Genomic DNA, 22,449 nt, shown 5'->3' on the forward strand with positions numbered 1-22,449 from the left:
ATGTCCACATTCACCTTAACATCGGTTGTAATAGAAAATCGATGTTAACGTTTGTATATTAACATCGGTTATTTGTATATAACCGATGTCAGTATTTGTATGTTAACATCGGTTATCTGTTAATAACCGATGTCAACGCTTGTATATTAACATCGGTTATTTATAAATAACCGATGTTAACGTTTGTATATTAACATCGGTTATCTACACATAACCAATGTTATACACAAAGAACTACACCAAATAAGTGTATGCATCATCAACGTTGACATCGATTTTCTAGAAAAACCGATGTTAATGTAATATATCAACATTGGTTTTCGTAGGAAACCGATGTTAATAAATTACATTAACATCGGTTTTTCTAGAAAACTGATGTTAACGTTCATCATGCATACACTTTTTTGTTGTAGTTTATTGTGTTTAACATCGGGTATTTAGAAAACCGATGTTATCATATTTATGTTAACATCGGTTTTACAAAACCGATGTTAACATTGATACATCGGTTTTAGAACCGATGTAGAATGTTCTAAATAACCGATGTTGAAAGTATAATTTCTAATAGTGCTAGCCTGACTTGACCCAATTAGTATGGTTTGGATTATACCTGCCGAATGCATGGGGTGAGATAATGGGTTCTCCTTTTTGGACCTATGTGTTAAATCAAAAGACATTTATATCTTAAGACTTATCAAGATCCTTAATTATTTTGTTTAGATGCAAATAAATACAAAAGTTCAAACTTGTGTCTTATGCGATATCAGATCATGCCTTATACATCTGAGTCTGTATTATCAGATGATAGAAGAATCATGCCATGATTTGATAGAACATTAAATCGATGAAATTAAATAATTAATTTATTACTCTGTTTGAAATTTGTTTTGTAGAGACATCCTCCTAAGATCTGGAAGTTGCCAAATACCATCAAAGATGTGTACTATTGGTGATAGACCTGCTCTGACTTTAAGCAAGTGGTTTTCTGTTGAAGTGATCAATACAAAAGCTCACAAGAGTGGTTTTATAGCATGAAGGAGTATGTGCATTTAATGTAAGCATTAAATGCGCAAACAACCACAATCTTGAGACATAAGCTCAAGTGAAGAAATCTATCCGTTTAGAGACAACATACATTTGTTGAAAAAGATCTATATACCTGAAGCTTTGAAGACATGGATATAGACTTACGCACTCTCATTCAATTTCTTTTTCTAAAAAGCTTTCTATATATTTCTATATAGTTCTAAAAAGCTTTAAAAACACATTGAACTCATTGAGAGAAAAGACTAAGTATTAAGAGTTAGTCATTGTGCTAACAAACAAACAACAAATCTGTTTAATTTGTATAGAGCCAACAATGGCTTGATAGGACATAAAATACTGAGTTATAACAAGCTTGATGTAAAACTTGTGTTGCAGAGTCAGAAGTGACAATGATTAATACTTGTAACTGGTTGAAATTAGTGGAACTTGGTGGTTTGTCAAGAACAGAACGTAATTTCAGTAGTAGAGCTGAACCAATATAAATATGTGTCTTATTTGTTTTCATTATTCTTCTGCATTAAACTGACCTATGATTTGAATTTGATTTTGATTTGAAAAACTCTGTCTATTCTACTGTAAAATCTATTTCCATCGTCTGAAAGTGTTTTTGTGAAAATTTGTTATTTGACTTACAAAGTTTATCTTTAAATGATAACTTTGTTTTCTATCAAAAAACTTTAAATTTTCTAAAATCATAATTCAACATTTGTTCTTATGATATTTGTCTTTACCCTGAGACTCAACTTGACCCTAACATATAATTAATCTTTTTGTATATAAATTACATTACTAAATACAAAACACTTTTTTTGCTAACATAGTCTATTAAATTATCAAATTAAATCACTCATACTATTTTTTTTCTTTTTAAGTTGTTTTATTTTATTTCTTTCATGATTTTCTTTATGTTTCTTATGCTAATACAATATTTTACTTCTATCTAAAATAAAAATATTGTATTAGCATTGAAATTATTCATTATATTAATCAAATATAGTCATGATTTGATTTCTTTCAAGGACATTTAGTCATTATACATTTACAAAACGTTAGACAAAAATAAATTATTGTTCTAAATTTTTTTTTATAAAATAAAAAAATATTTTTAAATATTCAAACTCGATTAATACAACCTGACTCAATCCATTTATGACCGAATTGATTTAGATTGGGTTTGCCAACAAAATAGCACAAACCTGACCCAATCAACTTATATAATTCTGATCGGATTGGATAATAGATTTAATTAAATCCAATCTAACTCGGCTTGTGCATATTCTTATTCGAATCAAGAACTTATTTAAGATATTAAAACTAATTTTACTCTCGGACCAATAACCTATTAATAAAAAGTTTAAAAGAATAGTTAACTCATTGATAATTTTGTAAAGTAAATTTGTCAATCAAATGATAAATTGATTAAAAAAACAGGCAAATCAATTTGTCAATCATGCAAAGCATATTTACTATACCCGTAACTGGTATACCTAGTCAATACAAACGGCTTATTTACCGTATATAATAATAGCATCAAAACAATGATTTTCTAGGACCATTTTACATTTAATATATATATTTTAAATAACTCAAACATTTATAGATATAATTTAATAACACAAATTTATTTTTATTTTAAATAATCTATCTTGCATTGAAATAAATCGAAGTAATAAGGTATTGGTTAAATTTAAATTATATGAAATTTTACAAAATCAATTTGTTTTATAAATTAAAGTAATAAAAAATTACTTTCTCTGCCTATTATAATTATGGTGTCGTAGAAAAAATTATCATAAAATAATTATTATTTTAACTTTTTAATGTAATATTAATTATGTTTTTTTCACTTGTACTTTTATGATATTAATATTCGATAACAAAATTTATAAATAAATTAATGATTATATAAGGTTAATTTATAAAATTATTATTCTCTTTTATTTATTTTTTTTATAAAATAACTGACGATAATTATTTTGGGACGGAGAAAGTAATTAGATTTAAAGTTATATGAAATTCTGTAAAATCAATTTATATCATATGAGCTTTTAATATAATTGTTATATAGATTGATAAAATTTAACATTTATATAAATTTATTAAAGTTTTTATATTACTAAATTTTACGCTGGATATCAATTTTTCTGATTTTTTTAATTACAAATACTATTTTTAAAACACAAGTAGGTTGACTCTTGACTATAAGAATTTAATTCTTTTATTTCTTTGAATTGATTAAAAAACAAAAAGCTATCAAGAAATTGACCACCGCTATCCTCTAAAAGGTAAACATGAATTGAATGGAGCTTTATTTCGGAGAACTTCCTTCAGAAACCTTATTGATGAAACCTTATTTTTGTCGTGATTATTATCATGTATTTCTAAAAAACAAAATAGTTTGACTTTGACTATTTCATCAAAAAACGATTTTTTTATTATAAAATCTTGTTGATTTTTTAAGCAAAATTTGTTAGATTAACCTATGTGTTCAAATCCAAAACAAAAAATGGTATGAAGATTATCTATAGATTAAAATCTTACACGTAAAATAACATTAGTAATAGTGTTTAATATTGTCAAATTTATCTCTTCTAAAATAAAAATGATGTAATCTTAAAAAGTAACAATTATTCGAAAAAGTAAATAACTAAAATAATATATATAATTAATTATAAAATTGTTGGATCCTCAATTTTTTTTATAAAATTGTTTATATTTTAATCCTTATTTTATCATTAATAAAAATAACTGTACTTTATCTTTAAAATTAATTTTTTTTATCAATATGGTATAATTTTCTCTTACAATTATTAAATATTTTTTTAAAAAAATTACTAATATTAAAAAAGTCACATTTTTTATAAACACAAATAATTTGTAGCAATATGTAACAACAAGTTCTAAGAATTATAAATATAAAATTTGCAATTATAAATTGTAGAGTAAATAATATATATTAAAAATATAAAAAATTTATATCATTATTTCAATCACAATCAATTATGCTACGTATAATAAATTTATTGAGTTTTATAATAATTACTTTTAAAATTTATAGAATTATAAATTTTTATTAATAAATAATATAAATAATTATATTAACTATAAATTAAAGTTAAATTCTCAATTATTCCATTAAAAATGATAATAAATTTTTATTAGATAAATTGTAAAATAAATCACCATTAATCTTTGTCTTATAACCCCTTTATAATAAGTAATATCTTTCCACTTTTTTGCAAATTATAAAGTGTTAGAAAATGAGGAATTGCACTTTGCGAAGGGAAAGAAAGAAGAGAGAGAAGCTGCGCACCTTTTCACACTAGTGCTGATTGCTGAAACTGGCATCGCTCGCCATTTGCGCAAAGATCCCAACAACAACACCATTCGAAAGTTGAAACTGAAAAACACCAATCCCTCCTCGTACGAGGTTTCCTTGTTCCGTCATCAATTCTCGTGTTTAAGGTTTGGTTCCCTCGGACCCTGTGTTTTTCAATGTACTTTGATCACTTTTTCTCTCAAAGTTTGTCTCTTTTTTGCTTCTTTTTTGGGTCTTTGATTATTTGCTGGGTCCGCTTCAATTTATGTCTTCTTAGATGTTTGTGTTTTTTTCTTTTACCAGTTTTTTCATCCCTTTGGAATACCCTTTATTTTGGATTGGTCAACTTGCTCATTTTTGTATGATAATGAAAATTGGGTCGTCTACAGTTTTTTTTTTCTCAAAAAAAAAATTGGATATTAAATGAAGGGTTTAATTCGTTATATTTGGTTGGTGGATTTTTTTTTTTCATTTGGACCACCTGTTTTGTTATCTGGTAAATTATGTGTCTCAAAATGGGGTTCATTTTGTTTTTCTTTGATGGTGGCTTTTTTGCTATTTTATGTGTAGACAAGTGTTCTTTGGTTTCTTTCCCGAAATTTCAGATTTGGGTGTGTGATTATGGAGTTTAACTGGTGTGATCTCTCTTTGATCACACTGTACTGTGGCTTTTGGGTTGTATCTTTATATCAGTTTATTGGTCAATCAATTAGTATTAGGGAACCTGATGACCTTTAATCCATTCTGAATTTTGATTTTGAACTAATTCCTTTGAGGAACTTGAAGGAACTTGTAACTGTTTCTTCAGATAAAAAGTTTAGGTTTCAGAATATTCAATCATTACTCAATTGGTTTCTCTTAAAAGTTTAATGATTCAATCTAATCCAATCTAAAGTGGTTTGTATTGAATAATATAATAAAATTATTAACATTTTTTTTGGTTGTTGTTGTTGTTGATGATAATTTGCATTCCTCAGTTTATAAATGGAAAATGCTGTCATGGAAAGAACACTCTGATTGGTTTTATGTGTTTGCTTGTGGTTGCACACTTAAAAATGTTTAAAGTTATTTAAACTCCTAAGTACCTTTGCTATATGATTCTAAACTAGATTTTTTTTTGTCTCTTTCCATGTTTGGCTGATTCTAAAATTCAGGACACAGTTTGCTTGATACGTTTTCAAGTTTTCATCTCCATGTTTTGATTTTGAAGAATAAGGAGTATGCAATTGACTACTACAGATGTGGTTTTGCTATAAGTGGCCTGTATATGGTTTCAGGTCTTGTGAGTGTAAGCAGCATGGAGGATATTCAATTGGATATTAGTTGGGACGATGTCGCCTGTCCCATATGCTTGGATTTTCCTCATAACAGTGTTCTCCTTCATTGTTCATCTTATGATAAAGGATGTCGTGCTTTTGTGTGTGACACAAATCAATTGCACTCTAATTGTTTGGATCGCTTTAAAAATTCATGTGGCATGCCATCCTCTCCAGTGTCTAATGCAACTTCCACTGAAACTACTGAAAATAGTGATGATCATGAGGTATCAAATGGTCAATGCAATCTGACTTGCCCCTTGTGTAGAGGTGAGGTTTCTGGGTGGGTTATAGTTGATAAAGCTCGCATTCATCTTGATGAGAAGAAGCGTTGTTGTGATGAAGTGCGATGTACTTTCATGGGAAGTTACTTGGAGCTACAGGAACATGCTCAACTTGAACACCCTCATGCACGCCCATCAAAAATTGATCCTGCCCGCCAGCTTGATTGGGAGAATTTTCAACAATCGTCAGAGATCATAGATGTTTTGAGCACTATTCATTCAGAAATCCCCAGAGGGGTGGTTCTAGGAGATTATGTGATTGAATATGGGGATGACGATGCTAGAGACGAGTTTGAAGACTTCCCTGGAGATGAGGGAAACTGGTGGACCTCTTGTATTCTGTATTTTGACAACTTTAGAAGATCCAGAAATAGAAGGACAAGAGTCAGTCGTACAGGAAGGGATAATCGCCGTTTAAGTTATGATACTTCAAATTCTGATGAAGGTTCTGTAGTATCTATGGAGTATGCAGATTATAGGATAGAAGAGATTGATGATGACTTTGTTAGTACTAGTGGCTCTTCAAGGGGTAGCAGTGGTTATCGCAGGTGCATAGACTTTTCCTTCTTTTTCAGTTTTGTTCTTACTATACTGTAATATTAATGTCCTTTACATCTCAGGCCTTTACTTTTACTTTACTTTCTAGGTTGTTAAGCTCTGACAATTTCAGTACAAGACGTTGCAGGCAGAATTTGTTCACTGTTTCTTTTTTCTATCATGATAAACAGTTTTTCTAACGCGGAAGCTGTATTTTTCTAAAGCATAACATTCTTAACAAATACTATTTTCTACTGTTCCTCTTTCAAGATCTCCATGATTATGTACTAGTATACAACTATAGAATCATATTCTTTTTACTATTCTTTGTTGTCAATGATCTAACTTTCCATATTAGTGAATGGTGTTTCATTTGCATTACTGCAAAGTATAATATATTCTGATTTGAAAAAGAAACACGATCTCACTCATTATTTGCGAGCTGATTTATCGTGGTTCATTTAAATGTGTAATCATACTTAAGAATTAGTCATAGTTGTAAATTTTGTACCAATTAGCTTCTTAAAGTTATTATTCAACAGTCCTTTACTGGCTATTGTATTTTTAAGAGAATGGCATGTTTTTCTTTTTCCAATGTTGGTCTTAAAGGATACTTTCTAATTCAAGCATTTGCATGTGCTACCATTTTCAAATGATTCAATGTGAATGACTATCAAACTTAGGAGTGACTTGGTGTATTTGATTTCGAGTTCTGTGGTTATTTGATGTTTGAACTTTGAATTAGAATTATTTTCTTAAGTTATATTTAGATTTTTGATATCCTTATTTCATTAATGCTATTCACAGATCCCATAGACGCCGTTCCCGCTTTTATGACAATTAGGTATGTGTTGACAGCTCAAGAATTTGTTACTGTTAAAAGGTCCCTGATAACTCAAACTAACATCCTGTTAATTGTAGATTTATCTCTGGCTTGAAAGTGCACAGCGATGGTGCCGAGGGCTTTTTTTTCCATTACCTTAAAATTACTTATGAATTTTCTCTATGTTTGCAGGCACCATGTGAATTGAAGGGAAGAAAAAGTCATGGGGACATGGAAAACATTGTGTTTCACGATGCTAAGATTACATTTAGCTTGTCTATTGCTTTTACCATGAGATGTGGTGATTGGAGAACTCTGTAGATTTGACAGTTCCATGTGGTCACATACTCAATTTCTTTTGTTTTATGCTTTTAGCTTTAAAATCACACTTTCTGTCTGAATCTAAGGAAGTATGCTAGCAATTACAAGCCTGTTGTTAATTTCCTCATAGGCTAGTGATTTAGCTAGCATTCTGCTGCTTGACTATGGAATAATGATTTTTTTTTTAATTTTATTTTCCCTGTACATATAGGATATAGCTAATTGATCGTGATGTGTTTATAAAAACATAAAGATGACAATTTCTGTGTCACTCAAATTATTTTATATTTTGCCCATTTACTAGTTGCTCGCTTGACTTCATATATGAGCATTTACAAAATTCTTACATTTATAACTGCACAATTGTACAAGTGGTTTTTCAGTTTGGATTCAATTTGGTTCCACTTGACTTTACGTTGTTAAAATAGTAGTATTTAACAGAACCTTTTTTAAAATTTTGGTGCAAATGTAAGAATTATGTAGTCTTTGCCTATATCATTTCTGGACGTGGAATATAAAAGTAGAAGATTTCTGAAGACGGATAATATTTAGGTTTTGTTTGGATAAATTTTCCAATAAACATTTATACTGCTTATGCATAAGTTAAAATAAGCCTCTCTTCTTGCACAACAGAAAGTTTTTCTTTTTTTAATTTTTCTAAAATGCCAATTTTAATCTCTGCATTAACTAATTTTAGATTATAAAAATTTGTTTCATATTTTTCTTATTATTTTCTTCTCTTTTTTACACGCAAGACCATTCAATTTTTTATGTTTGGAATGTCTAAGTTTTACAATATTCGCTCTGAAGGTTAAGAGGTGGGACACTGATTATACGGTGTTTCCTTTCCTTTCATACAACAAGAAATACTTCCAGCACGGGACATCACATATCCTTAATGATGTATGAAAATGACGTGACGATCAATTGCTACTATGAAATCCGAATATTCAGAAAGAGATGCTGGCTCGACATATCGGATTTCTACAAATTCCCGTTACCTGTGAAGTTAACAGTTTACACTTTACAACAAAATTGTCACACCAACAATACAAAATCCCCGTTGCTGATCAAAACCATATACAAAATCCCTCAAGAGAGTAAATTAATTATTGATAAAAAAAACATTCAATAATTAGAGTATGAATAACTATTCATTCCCTTGAATAATGATTTTTCACTTAATAACTATTCAATTTACTGTCTAAAGTGATTAATACTCAAGGAAGCAAATCCAGTAAAGTTTCCATTTCATATCAGAATCGGAATGATAACATTCATTTTGGTTCCCTATTTGATTAAATCAATATGGTGGTAGTAGTAATTGCAGTTGAATATGGAGACAGTGGCAGCGACATGAATGGGAATAGGCATGGTGACAATAGCTAGACAATAGTGTGATTATGGTGACGATGACTAAATGGTGATGGTGGTGACAATAATAACATAATGACGGTAGTGTTGTGTTGACGATAATAATGATAAAGTTATAATGATAATGAGAGTGGAGGTGATGGTAGTGATGAAAGGTAATGATAGGGAGTTTGTGTTTTCAAAAACTCCAATTAAATTCACAAAATCCTCTTTCTTGATTTTAAAAATATATATAAAACTATTTTGACAAGAATTTAAAATTATTTCAACTCTATTTTTTTAATATATTTTTATTTTAAAAATTATATTTAAAAATCAAAAATAAAAAACTCGTAACCACCCGGAATAGGACCTAAATATTCTCTAGTTCAAACTCGAAAAAAAAATGCAATGTATTGAAAGAACAAGAGACTAGTTCAATTCCTCATCTTCCTCTCCAGACAAATACCAAGCGACCAGAATGCAAAATTGTAATTCCTCCAGGATTAAAATTAAAATTTCCACTCATTATGGTTCCATGTTTTCAAAAATAAAAAATATCAACTCCATGCCCCGACTCCCCCCAAAAAAAGCGCCAACCAAAGGTGTCCTTATCATCCAGGTGTTGATGATACCAATAACGACAAAGAAATAAGTAGAATGCCAAATTCCTCATTGGAAAATATCATGTATATCATCACTCTACTACCTTTGGATACCTTGTGGATGATTCATGAGATCAAGAAATGTAAAATTATTTCATAGAAAAAACTACTACACAGCACCACTCAAGTAAAACTATTATTAGTGAGGACTAATAAGGGACATTCTTTGGCAGGTTCCGGATAGCATTGCTCTTCATCACCATCTTAATTTGTACGCATATTGTCCACACCTGACCTATTCATTTCCTTCGGCACTTTTCATCCTCACAATTATCTTCTCCCTTGATTGGATAGTGGTCAAGCCCATGCTCCTGTACCAGAAAATAAAGAAAAGAAAAACCCATCACCATGTGACTATGATTTGCTCGAAACACCAAATGCCCCTCAGCTTTACAAAATAGAACACAAGGTTAGAAAGGTGAACCTTGAAGCCAACGCAGCATTGACAGCCATATTTGCTGGTGATGACAGAGGTTTCTGACAATAATAACGCAAAAATTCACAGTAACCAAGTGTTTTTGGTTGATGTTCTATATGCAGATTTCCTGGTGATTATGAGCTCGGACCCACCAACAAGTTCTACATTGTTAGATGACCATCACCATAATGCACTTTACAGTGACTTTTTGCTTCCATAGGTTTCCTGACTGCTTCCAAGCTACGAAAAGGATAACATCGATCATTGCAGTACAGACACATGTAGTCTCTTTTGACCTAGAAAAATACAGAGAAATTAGGACCTAACCAATTACCAAACCTTTCTGTTTGGGAGAAGGGGTGGTGCAGAAGATAGGTAAGTAGACCTTTTGGATCCTTCAAATACTCAACATCTGAAATGAAGAATTCATGATGCTTGTGCCATGCAGTCTTCTATTGTTTTGTGCTCTTGATCACACATAAAGCAACATGAGGGGTCTAACTCCTCAAAATCATCAGCATCTTCCTCCATATCAACATTTTCACCATGCTCATTCACATTCAAATCAGTCAAGGACTTGGCAGCACGTGCTTCATCAACCAAATCCTCTTCAGGATCAACCTCCTCCCATTCATCTTCACATTCTTCATTTTCAGAGTTATCTACCTCTCTTCTAGGAGGAGGCCTATTCACAACACGTTGTGGAAGTGGCTTAATTATTGCCTTCTCATCTGCATGGCTAGTTCCTTCAGAGGCCCGCATCATATGACCACGTGATTTAAGGTGCTCAGCATGAGCTTTAGAACTTTTATAATCCTTTCCACAGAGACCGCAGCTATAGAGCATGGGGGTTTCACTCAATTTATTTTTCTCTTGAGCAAGCACAGATTGTCTAGCCAGAAAGAGCGCTTCTGTCACCCAAGGAACCCCAACATGTATTAAAAAAAATCAACATTAATTTAGTACTTTCGAGAAAACAAACCAAGTTCTTCCAAAAAAAATTGAGAGTCATCAAATCCTCCCCCTCCCCAGCAACGCATGCACGTCAAAGGTCACATATAGTGAAAGTATGACAGGAGTATATCTTAGTCATACAATCACACAGATGTTCAAAATTATTTCAATGCATTGATTGAGCTTTTCCCATAACCTAAAATCAACATTTATATAAGTTCTGTCATCTAACTTCTCTAAAAGCATGTTGATTTTAACATTGAAGAAAAACTCAATTTATTTTACCTTCTTACTTTCTTCTCACACGTGCTTAAAAATTTTATTCAAATTAACCTCCTTATAAACATACCCTCGATCGACAATTACTGTGTGAAATATTCTTAACACAATCAATTTGAAGCTGTTTTTATCCTACCAGTTGAGCCAACCCTCACTTGGAACATACCCATAACAAAATAAAATAATTTAAATTTATATACTCAAACAAACCTTATAATCTTTCCGGATTGAGCCATAAAAAATAAAATTAGGGTTTAACGAAAATTGAGAAAAGGAAAAGAACCTTGGGCTTGAGGTTGTAGCGATGCCACTCGGACTTGTAATGGAGTTTTTGCTCTGTGTCATCTTTGAATTCCGTGTTGCGAGCGTTGCATGTTAACCCTGGCTTGTGATGCAATGCATTAGGATAGCTAGAGGAGAATTAGGTTTAGGTAACGTTGAGAAAAGGGGCTTAGAGAAATTGCAGGTGGGTGGGTGATTATGGATGGGTTGTTTTGTTATGGCTGTTGTGAGCAGAATGATATCCACTCTCCTCATGTTACAATCTATGAATCATTGCTCTACTCAGCAAGGGTTCGTTTATCGCTTGAAGTCAATTCTGAAACCAGAAAGGTTAGCGTATAAAGTCCAACTAGACACATTTGGCAATTGTCTATACTAATTGATCATAAGTCTAAGAGTTACTTATCTTCACTGTTGGATCTGAATTCTGAAATGATTACAGATGTTCATTGAGGAGGTCATGGAGCTGGTAGAGTTGAACTTACTGAGGGAAGCTTTGGTTGGTTTACCTGGTGTTAGTGGTCTCTCCACCAAATAGCGCAAGAGACTAACTATAGCAGTTGAGGTAGTGGCTAATCCCTCTATAAAATTCATGGATGAGCCAACATCTGGGTTAGATGCCAGGGCTACTGCAATAGTTATGAGGACAGTTAGAATTTAGAAACATAGTGGACACAGGAAGAACAATTGTTTGTACCATCCATCAACCAAGCATAGACATATTTGAAGCTTTTGATGAGGTAAGTGTTGTTGTTGATCATATGATACTGCGTTTTCTGACTTTTCTTATTTGACTTGTCAATTGCCATACTACATGTGCATAATAAACCAAAAATTGGTTTAAGCTTTTCCTACTAAAACGAGGAGGGAGAAATATATGTTGGGTCGTTGGGTCACCACCATTCCAACCACCTCATTGAGTATTTTGAGATAAGAACTAAGACATGTCTGAAAAAATCAAATGACATTTATAGTAATTCAAGATGCTTGTTAGCTGTTACTGATATTGTAGTACTATTTCTAATCTTACTTTCAAGCAGAGGATTGAAGGGGTTGGTAAAATCAAAGATGGACATAACCCAGCAACTTGGATGTTGGAAATTACAACTTCGGCATGAGAAATGGATTTGAATGTTGACTTTGCTGATATATACAAAAATTCAGAATTATATAGGTAAGTTGGTTTGCAGTGTACTAGTGTTACTCAACATCCTTATTTAGTCAAAGTCAATATATTTTATAAATATCTTACAAGGATATGCCATTTCAATCTAGTGCTGAAAAATATATATGTATGTTATATGTAAAGAGGAACAAAGCACTTGTAACTGAATTGAGCGAGCCTACTCCAGGTTCCAAGGAACTTCATTTTCCTACACAATATGCACAACCATTTTATGTTCAATGCAAAGCCTGCCTATGGAAACAACATTGGTCTTGCTGGCGCAACCCTCCGTATACTAACGTTCACTACATTCTTAGCTTTGATGTTTGGGACAATGTTCTGGGACCTGGGATCCAAAACGTGAGTTACTATTGCTTAATGTATAGTAATTAAAAAGAGTAATGCAATATCCCTCTACAAATTTTATAAAGAAGGTATTAAATAAAAAACATTTGATACTTACCATACAAAACAGTTAGGACTATTCAATTAAAAATGGAAGGATTTAGAACTATTCAATTAAAAAACATGCATAAGTTGTGTTAAACACACCCTCATTCCCCAACAAATTGAGCCCCTTCTGAACAACATGCAGAATAAGGAAACAAAATCTGTTTAATGTTATGGGTTCCATGTACAATGCCATTCTCTTCCTTGGGATCCAGAATGGCTTTTCTGTGCAACCAGTGGTGGCCATTGAACGGACAGTCTTTTATAGAGAAAGAACAGGTGGAATGTATTTAGCCATCCTCTATGTTGTTGCTCAGGTAATTAACTTAACTTCTAGAAACATTATTTAGTATTTTATGTCAGTTCTGTATCTCAAATCCTATTAATATAATGCAAACTAATGCACCTTTTACTTCTTCGGTTGTCATAGAGCTACAATATATTGTTGTCCAAGCTATAACATATGGCATCATAGTTTATGCAATGATCAGATTTGAATGGACTGCTTCGAAATTCTTTTGGTATCTATTCTTCATGTACTTCACATTTTTAAACTTCGCCTTTTATGGCATGATGACTGACCGTAACACCAAACCGACACATTGCTTCAATTATGGCTACTGCATTGTATGGAGTTTGGAACCTGTTTTTGGGATTTGTTGTCCCACGACCTGTAAGTCATGTAATCTATAAATGTAATGAGCAATGCATCTGAGGCAATTCTATAGATGTACATATATAACGATGCTTAGTTTTATATTGTATATGGTGACAGAGCATTCCTGTGTGGTGGAGATGGTACTATTGGGCATGTCCTGTTGCTTGGAGCTGTAACATCACAGTTTGGAGATGTAACAAGTGAAGTTGAGTTAAATGAGACAGTGAAAGAGTTTCTTAGAAGATACTTTGGTTATAGAGATGATTTTGTAGGAGTTCCTGCAGGTGTAGTTGTTGGATTAGCAGTGCTATTTGTCACTATCTTTGCTTTTTCTGTAAAGGTCTTCATGATTGTAGATCATGGTTTGGTATGAACTAAGGAGAAGTCATCCATTTTGAAGGAACTGTGTCAGAAAGTAAGACTTCGATGAATTTGATTAGTGTACTGAATTTATATTAGATGCCCAACAGTGTCACTTTAGTTTCATGATTACTAATGGAAATGTAGTTTGATTGTTTGAATTTTTCAGTGGTGGATAATGGAGACAAATAAAGTGTGGGGCAGAGACAGTTGGTTTGTCTTTGGTTGGTTTTACTCAAGCGAATGCGAGTGTTGTTTATGGCTGAGGCAATTGCTTTTGTTGATTCTGAAAACATGGTTTAAGTTCAACGTGTTAATTATTTTGAAAGAAGTCACTATCATTCAAATTAATGATTAATGAATTGGTATCACTAGATTAGTATTCCACTATGTTAATTGTAGAGGATTTGGTTCTAACAGAAACACCAAAAAAATTTGGGTGCTTTCTGAGTTTGCAGTTCTTTGGTCTATTTAGTTGGAGCTTCTTGGAAGAGCAACAAGTTATTTTGGGATCAATTAGTTTTTTTTCTAAATTGTAACTCCTTTATGATGCTCTGCCAATGGTTTTTTAAGAACAAGACCAAGTTAATTTGTACAACCAAGTTATTTGTGGGGTTTGTCAATTAATTATTGATTGTTTTATTTATTATTATAATAATTATTATTATTGATTACTTTATCTATAAAGTCAATTGTTCAAAAGAGATATCAGATCCGAAATTGTTGACATTAGTTACGTAATGGCAATTGCTATTTCCACTCTCCATGTTTGGTTATCCACTCCGTTTTTTTTTTCTATTTTCTCCTAAATCACAATTGTAACCCCCCTCCTCCCTCCCTCATGACTTGCTTTTTGAAGAAAATAAAAAATCTTTCCTACATATCTACAAGAGGCAAGAGCCATGTTGTAAAAATTGTCAATCTTGTGAACCTTCTTTCAGTCAATTGAATGGGTTGAGCTGAAGTGAATGGTCAGCATACTCAAGGGTATTCCTTTGCGCACCAGTCAAAATTAATGATACACCCAGCACAAGATGGACAATTCCAAAATTACCCTTCCATAAAGTTGTTAGTCAATCCGTAATGAACCCATACGATTTTTAATTATTTTTTTTTAAAAATATGTTTTATGAATTAATTTAAAATTAATGGTCTATGCAAGAATCAAACCTGTATCTTTGGCGTTATTAGCAATTTAGCACGATGCTCTAACAGATGAGTTAATAGACCATTATAAAATAATTAATGTCGTTATATATAACACTAAAATTTCTAATATATATTTAATGCACATGTAAATTTACATAATAAATTTTGTGACAATTAATTTTGATCTAATAATTAATTTGTTTACATATATAAATTGTAAATAAAAATCATAGATTTAATAAAATTTTGTATATGTAAAAAATACATTATTAACATAAATCTATTAATGTATTTTTTTGGCCTTATTATAATTAATTTTAATCTAATAATGTATTTTTTTACATATATATATATATATATATATATATATATATATATATGTAAAAAAATACATTATTAACATAAATTTATTAATGTATTTATTAGTCTTATTACAAATAATTTTGATCTAATAATATAAGAGCCATTTTTGTTGGTGGCTTAACAATGCAAGAGCCATTTTCAGTCCAAATTTGGATAAGATCTTCGGAGTCACTTTAGTGAACTCCATGCATATGCAACTTCACCTTGTTTCTCTATTAAATGGTGTAAAGAAACCCCTTTAGAATAGACCTGTTTCAACAATTTAAGGTCTACTACTCTTATTTACAAATTAGCCCTTTCTTGATATTTGGAATGTTTTTCATTATTTTTTTCATATAATTAAACACAAACGGTTATTTGACCTCCTATTGTAGGTAAAAATCATATGCTTCACCGATGGCTCATTTGTCAAGTACTTCACCATAGCCTTCACCCATTCTCCAAGGATAATCGACAATTCCAAATTGATAGCACTAGCACCAATGAGCACGATGTGCTGTTAACAGTAATCGTTTGTAGAACAATTCCAAATTGGATGGGTAATTTCTATTAATTTTGATGTTTGTATTATTCTGAAACTAGGCCACTCCTTGTGCTACAACCTATTTTTTAATATTAGTAGAGTGTATTTTGTAAAAGAGGACATTTTTGGAAAATAAATTAAAAAGGGAAGTGTTTAAGAAAAAGATAGAAAGTGTAAAAAAAACAAATCGTGTGACCTATTGGCTCTTAAGGAGAGCCCATTAGGTCAAGAGGAAAGGGGGACAAAACATTAATGCATATAGAGGGTGGCACGAATCCCAAGGATAGAAATCAGACCAATTATATCGCGCCATTTGGCAACCATAAGAGAAGAGAGGGGGTTACCAGGTAATCTCTCATTCTCTCACTCTCTGGCGTTTAACTCTCCTTTCTTCCTCTCCCGATTCTTTCTCCTTTTTTTTTTTTTTTGTGATCTTCTATTTCATTTCGTTCTATCACATCGGGGGCACCTTGGCCGCTAGCGAGGTTCATGTGGATTAGACTGTGATGTATAGTTTGTTATTACGTTTCGTTTTGGTTATTTGTGCATTCCTCATCACCTTCCTCATGGAATTTTTGTTTTCTTTAGCTCCGCCACCGCGTCACCACCATGCTGCCATCACCGGCCTTGCGCTGTCTTGCCTTGCACCGATGGCGCCACAGAGGCGTACCACCATTCGTGGTAGTAGCCTCCTTTCTCGTGCCATTTTGGGGTTAGACAATTAAGGTTTTTCCAACCTTGTTGCTTAATTGCAGGTTGGGCTAGGTTGCCTCAACCCGGTTCCAACCCTAGCCCAAAAAGAGAAAATGTAAAAAAAAAAAAAGAATCTACTCACACCTCCCTTCTTACATTTACACCCTTTGTCTGAAATAAAATAAAAATTTCTATTTGCACCCATTTTTCATTTACGCACACACCCTTTTTGCTTTCAGGGCCTGGCAAGTAATTTACATATCTTTAATTTGAATTGTTATCATTAATTTACATATCTTTGTTTTCTAGTTTTTTTTTATTTTTTGATCAATAATTTTTGTAAAGAAAACAACTACTCTTGATGCATATTATAAAAGACAACGTAATGAAGCTTCCCAAGTAGCAAGTAATCCATCAACTCTTCCATCATCTTCAAAGAAAAACAATTTAAAGTTTCTAGAATAGAAGAAGTAGATATCTCGTCACTTGAGAAAGATCTAGGAAAGCGTTTTTCTATTTGGAAATATCCGGTTGACCAACATGACAAGATTCATAGAGCTTACATCAATGTTGGACCATATCAACCTAAAAATATAGTGTTTCCAACTTCTACCATTGGAAAACATCATCGACAATTTCAACCTTCTTGGTATAATAAGTTTCCAAGTTGGTTGGAGTATTCACCTCACAAGGATGTTGTCTTTTGCTTACCTTGCTACTTGTTCAATAACAATCACGGTGATCAAAATGATGGAAGACATACTTTTGCTGAAATGGGATTTAGAAATTGGAAGAAAGTCAATGATGGAAAGAATTGTGCATTTCTATGTCATGAAGGAGTTCGCTCTAACTAAATGCATAAAAGATGTCTAAAATTTTGTGATGATTTACTAGATCAATCTCAACATATTGAGAAAGTATTTGACAAACAAAGTGCTGAAATTATAGCAAAAAATCGCTTACGACTAAAGACTTCTATTGATGTAGTTCGATGGTTCACATTTCAAGCATGTGCTTTTAGAGGCAATGATGAAAGTCTTCAGTCACTAAATAGAGGAAATTTTATTGAGCTAGTAAATCTTATGGCGTCTTATAGTTCTAAGGTTGCTAATGTTGTTCTTGAAAAAGCTCCAGGAAATGCTCAATATATCTCACCAAGTATTCAAAAAGAGATATTGTATATTTTTGCTAGAAGGGTACGTGTTGCAATACGTGAAGAGATTGGTATTTTTAATTTTTGTCTTACCATTGATGAAGCTAGAGATGAATAAAAAAGAGAACAAATTGCAATAGTGTTGAGATTTATGGATAAAGATGGGCATGTTCAAGAGAGATTTTTTGATCTTATTCATGTTGTCGACACTTCTTCTTTAACATTGAAGAAACAAATTTCAAGTGTTCTTTCTCGCCATTGTCTTGATATTCAAAATCTTCATGGCCAAGGGTATAATGGAGCTAGCAACATGCGTGGTGAATGGAATGGGTTACAAGCTTTATTCTTGAAGGATTGCCCTTATGCATTATATTCATTGTCTTGCTCATCGCCTACAACTTGCTCTAGTTACAGCTGCTAGAGAAGTTAGTCATGTTCATCAATTTTTTTCAAGTTTATTATTGATTGTGAATGTTGTGACTACTTCTCCTAAGTGACATGACCAATTGCAAGTTGCACATGCGACAATAATAGCAAATTTGATTGCTAGTGATGATATTGAAACAAGTAATGGATTAAATCAAATTGGAACATTACAAAGAACTACAGATACTCGATGGGGATCTCACTTAAATTTTGTTCGGAGCCTATTATGCATGTTTGATGCTACTTGTGAAGTTCTTCAAAATGCTACTGAAGATGGTAATTATTCCCTCCGTGGTAATGCTAACAGTGCTTATGATATTCTCACATCTTTTGAGTTTTTTTTTTTTGTTACATCTTGTGAGAGATATATTAGCAGTTACACATGATCTTTGTCATGCTTTACAATGCAAGAATCAAGATATTTTGAATGTAATGTCTTTAGTTTCCACTACTAAAAGCTTGCTCCAAAGAATGAGAGAATCAAGTTGGGATGGATTTTTCAAGGAAGTCGAGTCATTTTGTGAGAAGCATGAAATTATTGTTCCTCACATGACTACTTTGTATATTCCTAGAAGAGGTTGAGTTCGCCACAATGTTGATCATATTACAGTTGAACATTATTATCGTATAAATTTGTTCATTGCTACCCCTGACACCCAGTTACATGAGCTTAATAATAGATTTTGTGACAATATGGTGGAATTGCTTACTTTGAGTTCAACTTTAGATCCTAAAGATCTTTACAAATCACTTGACATGGAGAAAATTTGTGATTTGGCAACAAAGTTTTATCCTGATAATTTTACTGGACAAGACAAGTTGCATCTTAGGATACAAGCTCAACATTATGAACTTGATGGTCCTTTTCATTCTGAATTGAAAAATCTATCAACAATTTGTGAGCTATGTCAAGGATTGGTGAAAATAAATAAATATTTGACTTATCCTTTGGTTAATTCGTTTGGTGTTGACTCTTCCTATTTCAACTGCCACGACTGAAAGATCATTTTTTACTATAAAGACAATGAAAAACAAACTCAGAAATAAAATGGAGGACGAATTTCTAGCTGGTTGTTTGATTACCTACATTGAGAGAAAAATTACTGAAAAATTTGATATAAATTCTATCATTGATGAATTTTATGATATGAAAAAACATCATGCACGACTTTGATAAAATGTATAATGTATTTTATTTATTATAATTTTCTGTTTATTTAACATTTATTTAACATTTAGCATTTGACTTTTTGGCTTCCCCTAAATTGAATCCTAGATCTGTCCCTGAACCTAGAGTTTATATTATTTTTTGGTACAGAAGTTACAATCAGTTTCATCTCACCACTTACATTTTCATAAATTTATGTATTCATATCTTGTAAAATTTTACGTAGTTAGTTCTTATTTTTAAACTTATCACTGATTTTTTTTTATCATTCAGAAAGAAAGAACTTATCACTAATTATGTATTCACACTTATTACTGATTAGTTTAATTCTTAAATTATTAAGCTTTTTGTAATCAGTAACGTGTTCTTTATTGAAAGAAAATATTTGTTGTTCTTTTTATTCAAACAAATATATCGTATATAATTTAACAAATATATAATGTATTTTGTATAGGCTTGCTAAGGGTAGAGAGAGGAAGACTAGAGATTTGGATCAAATAAAGTGTGTTAAGGATGAAGAAGGCAAAGTCTTATTGCATGAAAAAGATATCAAGGAAAGGTGGAAGGCGTATTTCCACAACTTATTTAATGATGGATATGGATATGACTCTAGCAGTCTAGACACAAGAGAAGAGGACCGGAACTATAAGTACTATCGTCGGATTCAGAAACATGAAGTAAAGGAAGCGTTGAAAAGAATGAGTAACGGTAAGGCGGTGGGGCCAGACAACATACCTATTGAAGTGTGGAAAACTCTTGGAGATAGAGGTCTTGAGTGTCTCACCAAACTCTTTAATGAAATTATGAGGTCAAAACGCATGCCGGAGGAATGGAGGAGAAGCACGTTAGTGCCAATCTATAAGAACAAGGGGGATATACAAAATTGTGATTATAGGGGAATCAAGCTCATGAGTCATACCATGAAATTATGGGAAAGAGTGATCGAACGGAGATTAAGAAAGGAGACTCAAGTTACTGAGAATCAATTTGGTTTCATGCCGGGAAGGTCGACCATGGAAGCGATCTATTTATTACGGCGGGTGATGGAGCAATATCGCATGGACCAACAAGACTTGCACTTGATTTTTATTGACTTGGAGAAAGCGTATGATAGAGTGCCTAGAGAGATTTTGTGGAAAGCTCTAGAGAAGAAAGGGGTTAGGGTTGCATATATTCGAGCTATCCAAGATATGTATGATAGGGTATCGACTAGTGTTAGGACACAGGGTGGAGAGTCAGACGATTTTCCCATCACAATTGGTTTGCATCAAGGGTCAACCCTTAGCCCCTACCTTTTTACCTTAATTCTGGATGTCCTCACGGAACAAATCCAAGAGATAGCGCCGAGATGCATGCTTTTTGCAGATGACATAGTCCTCCTTGGAGAGTCGAGGGAGGAGTTGAATGAGAGGTTGGAAACTTGGAGACGAGCTCTAGAAACACATGGTTTTTGCCTAAGCAGAAACAAATCGAAGTATATGGAATGTAAGTTCAACAAAAGAAGGAGGGTTTCTAACTCAGAGGTGAAAATAGGAGACCATATTATCCCTCAAGTCACACGGTTTAAATATCTTGGGTCTGTAATACAGGATGATGGAGAAATTGAAGGGGATGTGAATCATCGCATTCAAGCAGGATGGACGAAATGGAGAAAAGCATCGGGGGTGTTATGTGATGCAAAGGTACCGATCAAGCTAAAGGGAAAGTTTTATCGGACTGCGATAAGACCGGCAATTTTGTACGGAACAGAATGTTGGGCGGTCAAGAGCCAACATGAGAATAAAGTAGGTGTAGCGGAGATGAGGATGTTGCGGTGGATGTGTGGTAAGACTCGACAGGATAAAATTAGAAACGAAGCTATTAGAGAGAGGGTTGGAGTAGCGCCTATTGTAGAGAAGATGGTGGAAAATAGACTTAGGTGGTTTGGGCATGTAGAGAGAAGACCGGTAGACTCAGTAGTGAGGAGAGTAGACCAGATGGAGAGAAGGCAAACAATTCGAGGCAGAGGAAGACCCAAAAAGACTATAAGAGAGGTTATAAAAAAGGATCTCGAACTTAATGATTTGGATAGAAGTATGGTACTTGATAGAACATTATGGCGGAAGTTGATCCATGTAGCCGACCCCACCTAGTGGGATAAGGCGTTGTTGTTGTATATAATGTATTTTGTATATATTTTAAAATTTGATAAAATATAAAAAATATTTAAATTATTAAAAATATGTATAGTTAAAAATATAAATTTAAAATGAGATGATATATATATATATATATATATATATATATATATATATATATATATATATATATATATATAATAAGAATTTGGTTAAGATATCTTTTTGAAAGAAGTTATGCCAATTTTTTCGCTATCTAGAAAATATTTTGAAATTAGAAAAGGAATCAAGTCTTTTTCCTACCAAACTCTTGAGTCTCGCTTCAGGGCAAAAACTTTTTGTTAAGGTTGAAAATGTGGCAGGGAAAACAACATCTTTGAGACTAAAAAGTTGCTTAGCTAACTTAAATTTCTTCTACAAAACTAGACTAAAATTTCTTCCACAAAATCATTTAAAAAGCTTTTTTTATATCTATTTTCATAAAACTTGATGTTATGTTGTGCAACATACTGTTACGGCGCAATTCTTATTGACGGACCCAAGAGTATTGTTATTAGTCTCTGCAATTAAATATAGGAAATAAGAAGAAGAAAAATGTGACACCCTCTATCCTTATAAGTAACTAA

The 22,449-nt window shown here is 32.4% G+C and overlaps 1 protein-coding gene and 1 pseudogene across 3 annotated transcripts; one reads left to right on the top strand and one right to left on the bottom strand.

Annotated features, from left to right (window-relative positions):
• Window positions 1-4,290: 4,290 nt before the first annotated feature.
• On the top strand, window positions 4,291-7,968 carry LOC114404560. Of its 3 annotated transcripts, none has more exons than XM_028367470.1 (4): window positions 4,292-4,512; window positions 5,521-6,514; window positions 7,311-7,347; window positions 7,519-7,932. In XM_028367470.1, exons 2-3 carry the CDS (start codon window positions 5,634-5,636, stop codon window positions 7,345-7,347), a joined length of 918 nt encoding a protein of 305 aa, XP_028223271.1. In that variant the 5' UTR covers window positions 4,292-4,512; window positions 5,521-5,633; the 3' UTR covers window positions 7,519-7,932. The 3 variants fall into 3 exon arrangements, with proteins under 3 accessions (XP_028223272.1, XP_028223271.1, XP_028223273.1); XM_028367472.1 differs by having other exon boundaries at window positions 5,644-6,514; XM_028367471.1 differs by lacking the exon at window positions 7,311-7,347 and having other exon boundaries at window positions 4,291-4,512; window positions 7,519-7,968.
• Window positions 7,969-9,441: 1,473 nt separating this feature from the next.
• Window positions 9,442-11,737, bottom strand: LOC114404570 (annotated as a pseudogene).
• Window positions 11,738-22,449: the final 10,712 nt, after the last annotated feature.

The sequence above is a fragment of the Glycine soja genome, unplaced genomic scaffold, assembly GCF_004193775.1.
Source record: "Glycine soja cultivar W05 unplaced genomic scaffold, ASM419377v2 tig00104511_1_pilon_84547_1256723, whole genome shotgun sequence".
NCBI classification, from domain to species: Eukaryota; Viridiplantae; Streptophyta; class Magnoliopsida; order Fabales; family Fabaceae; genus Glycine; species Glycine soja.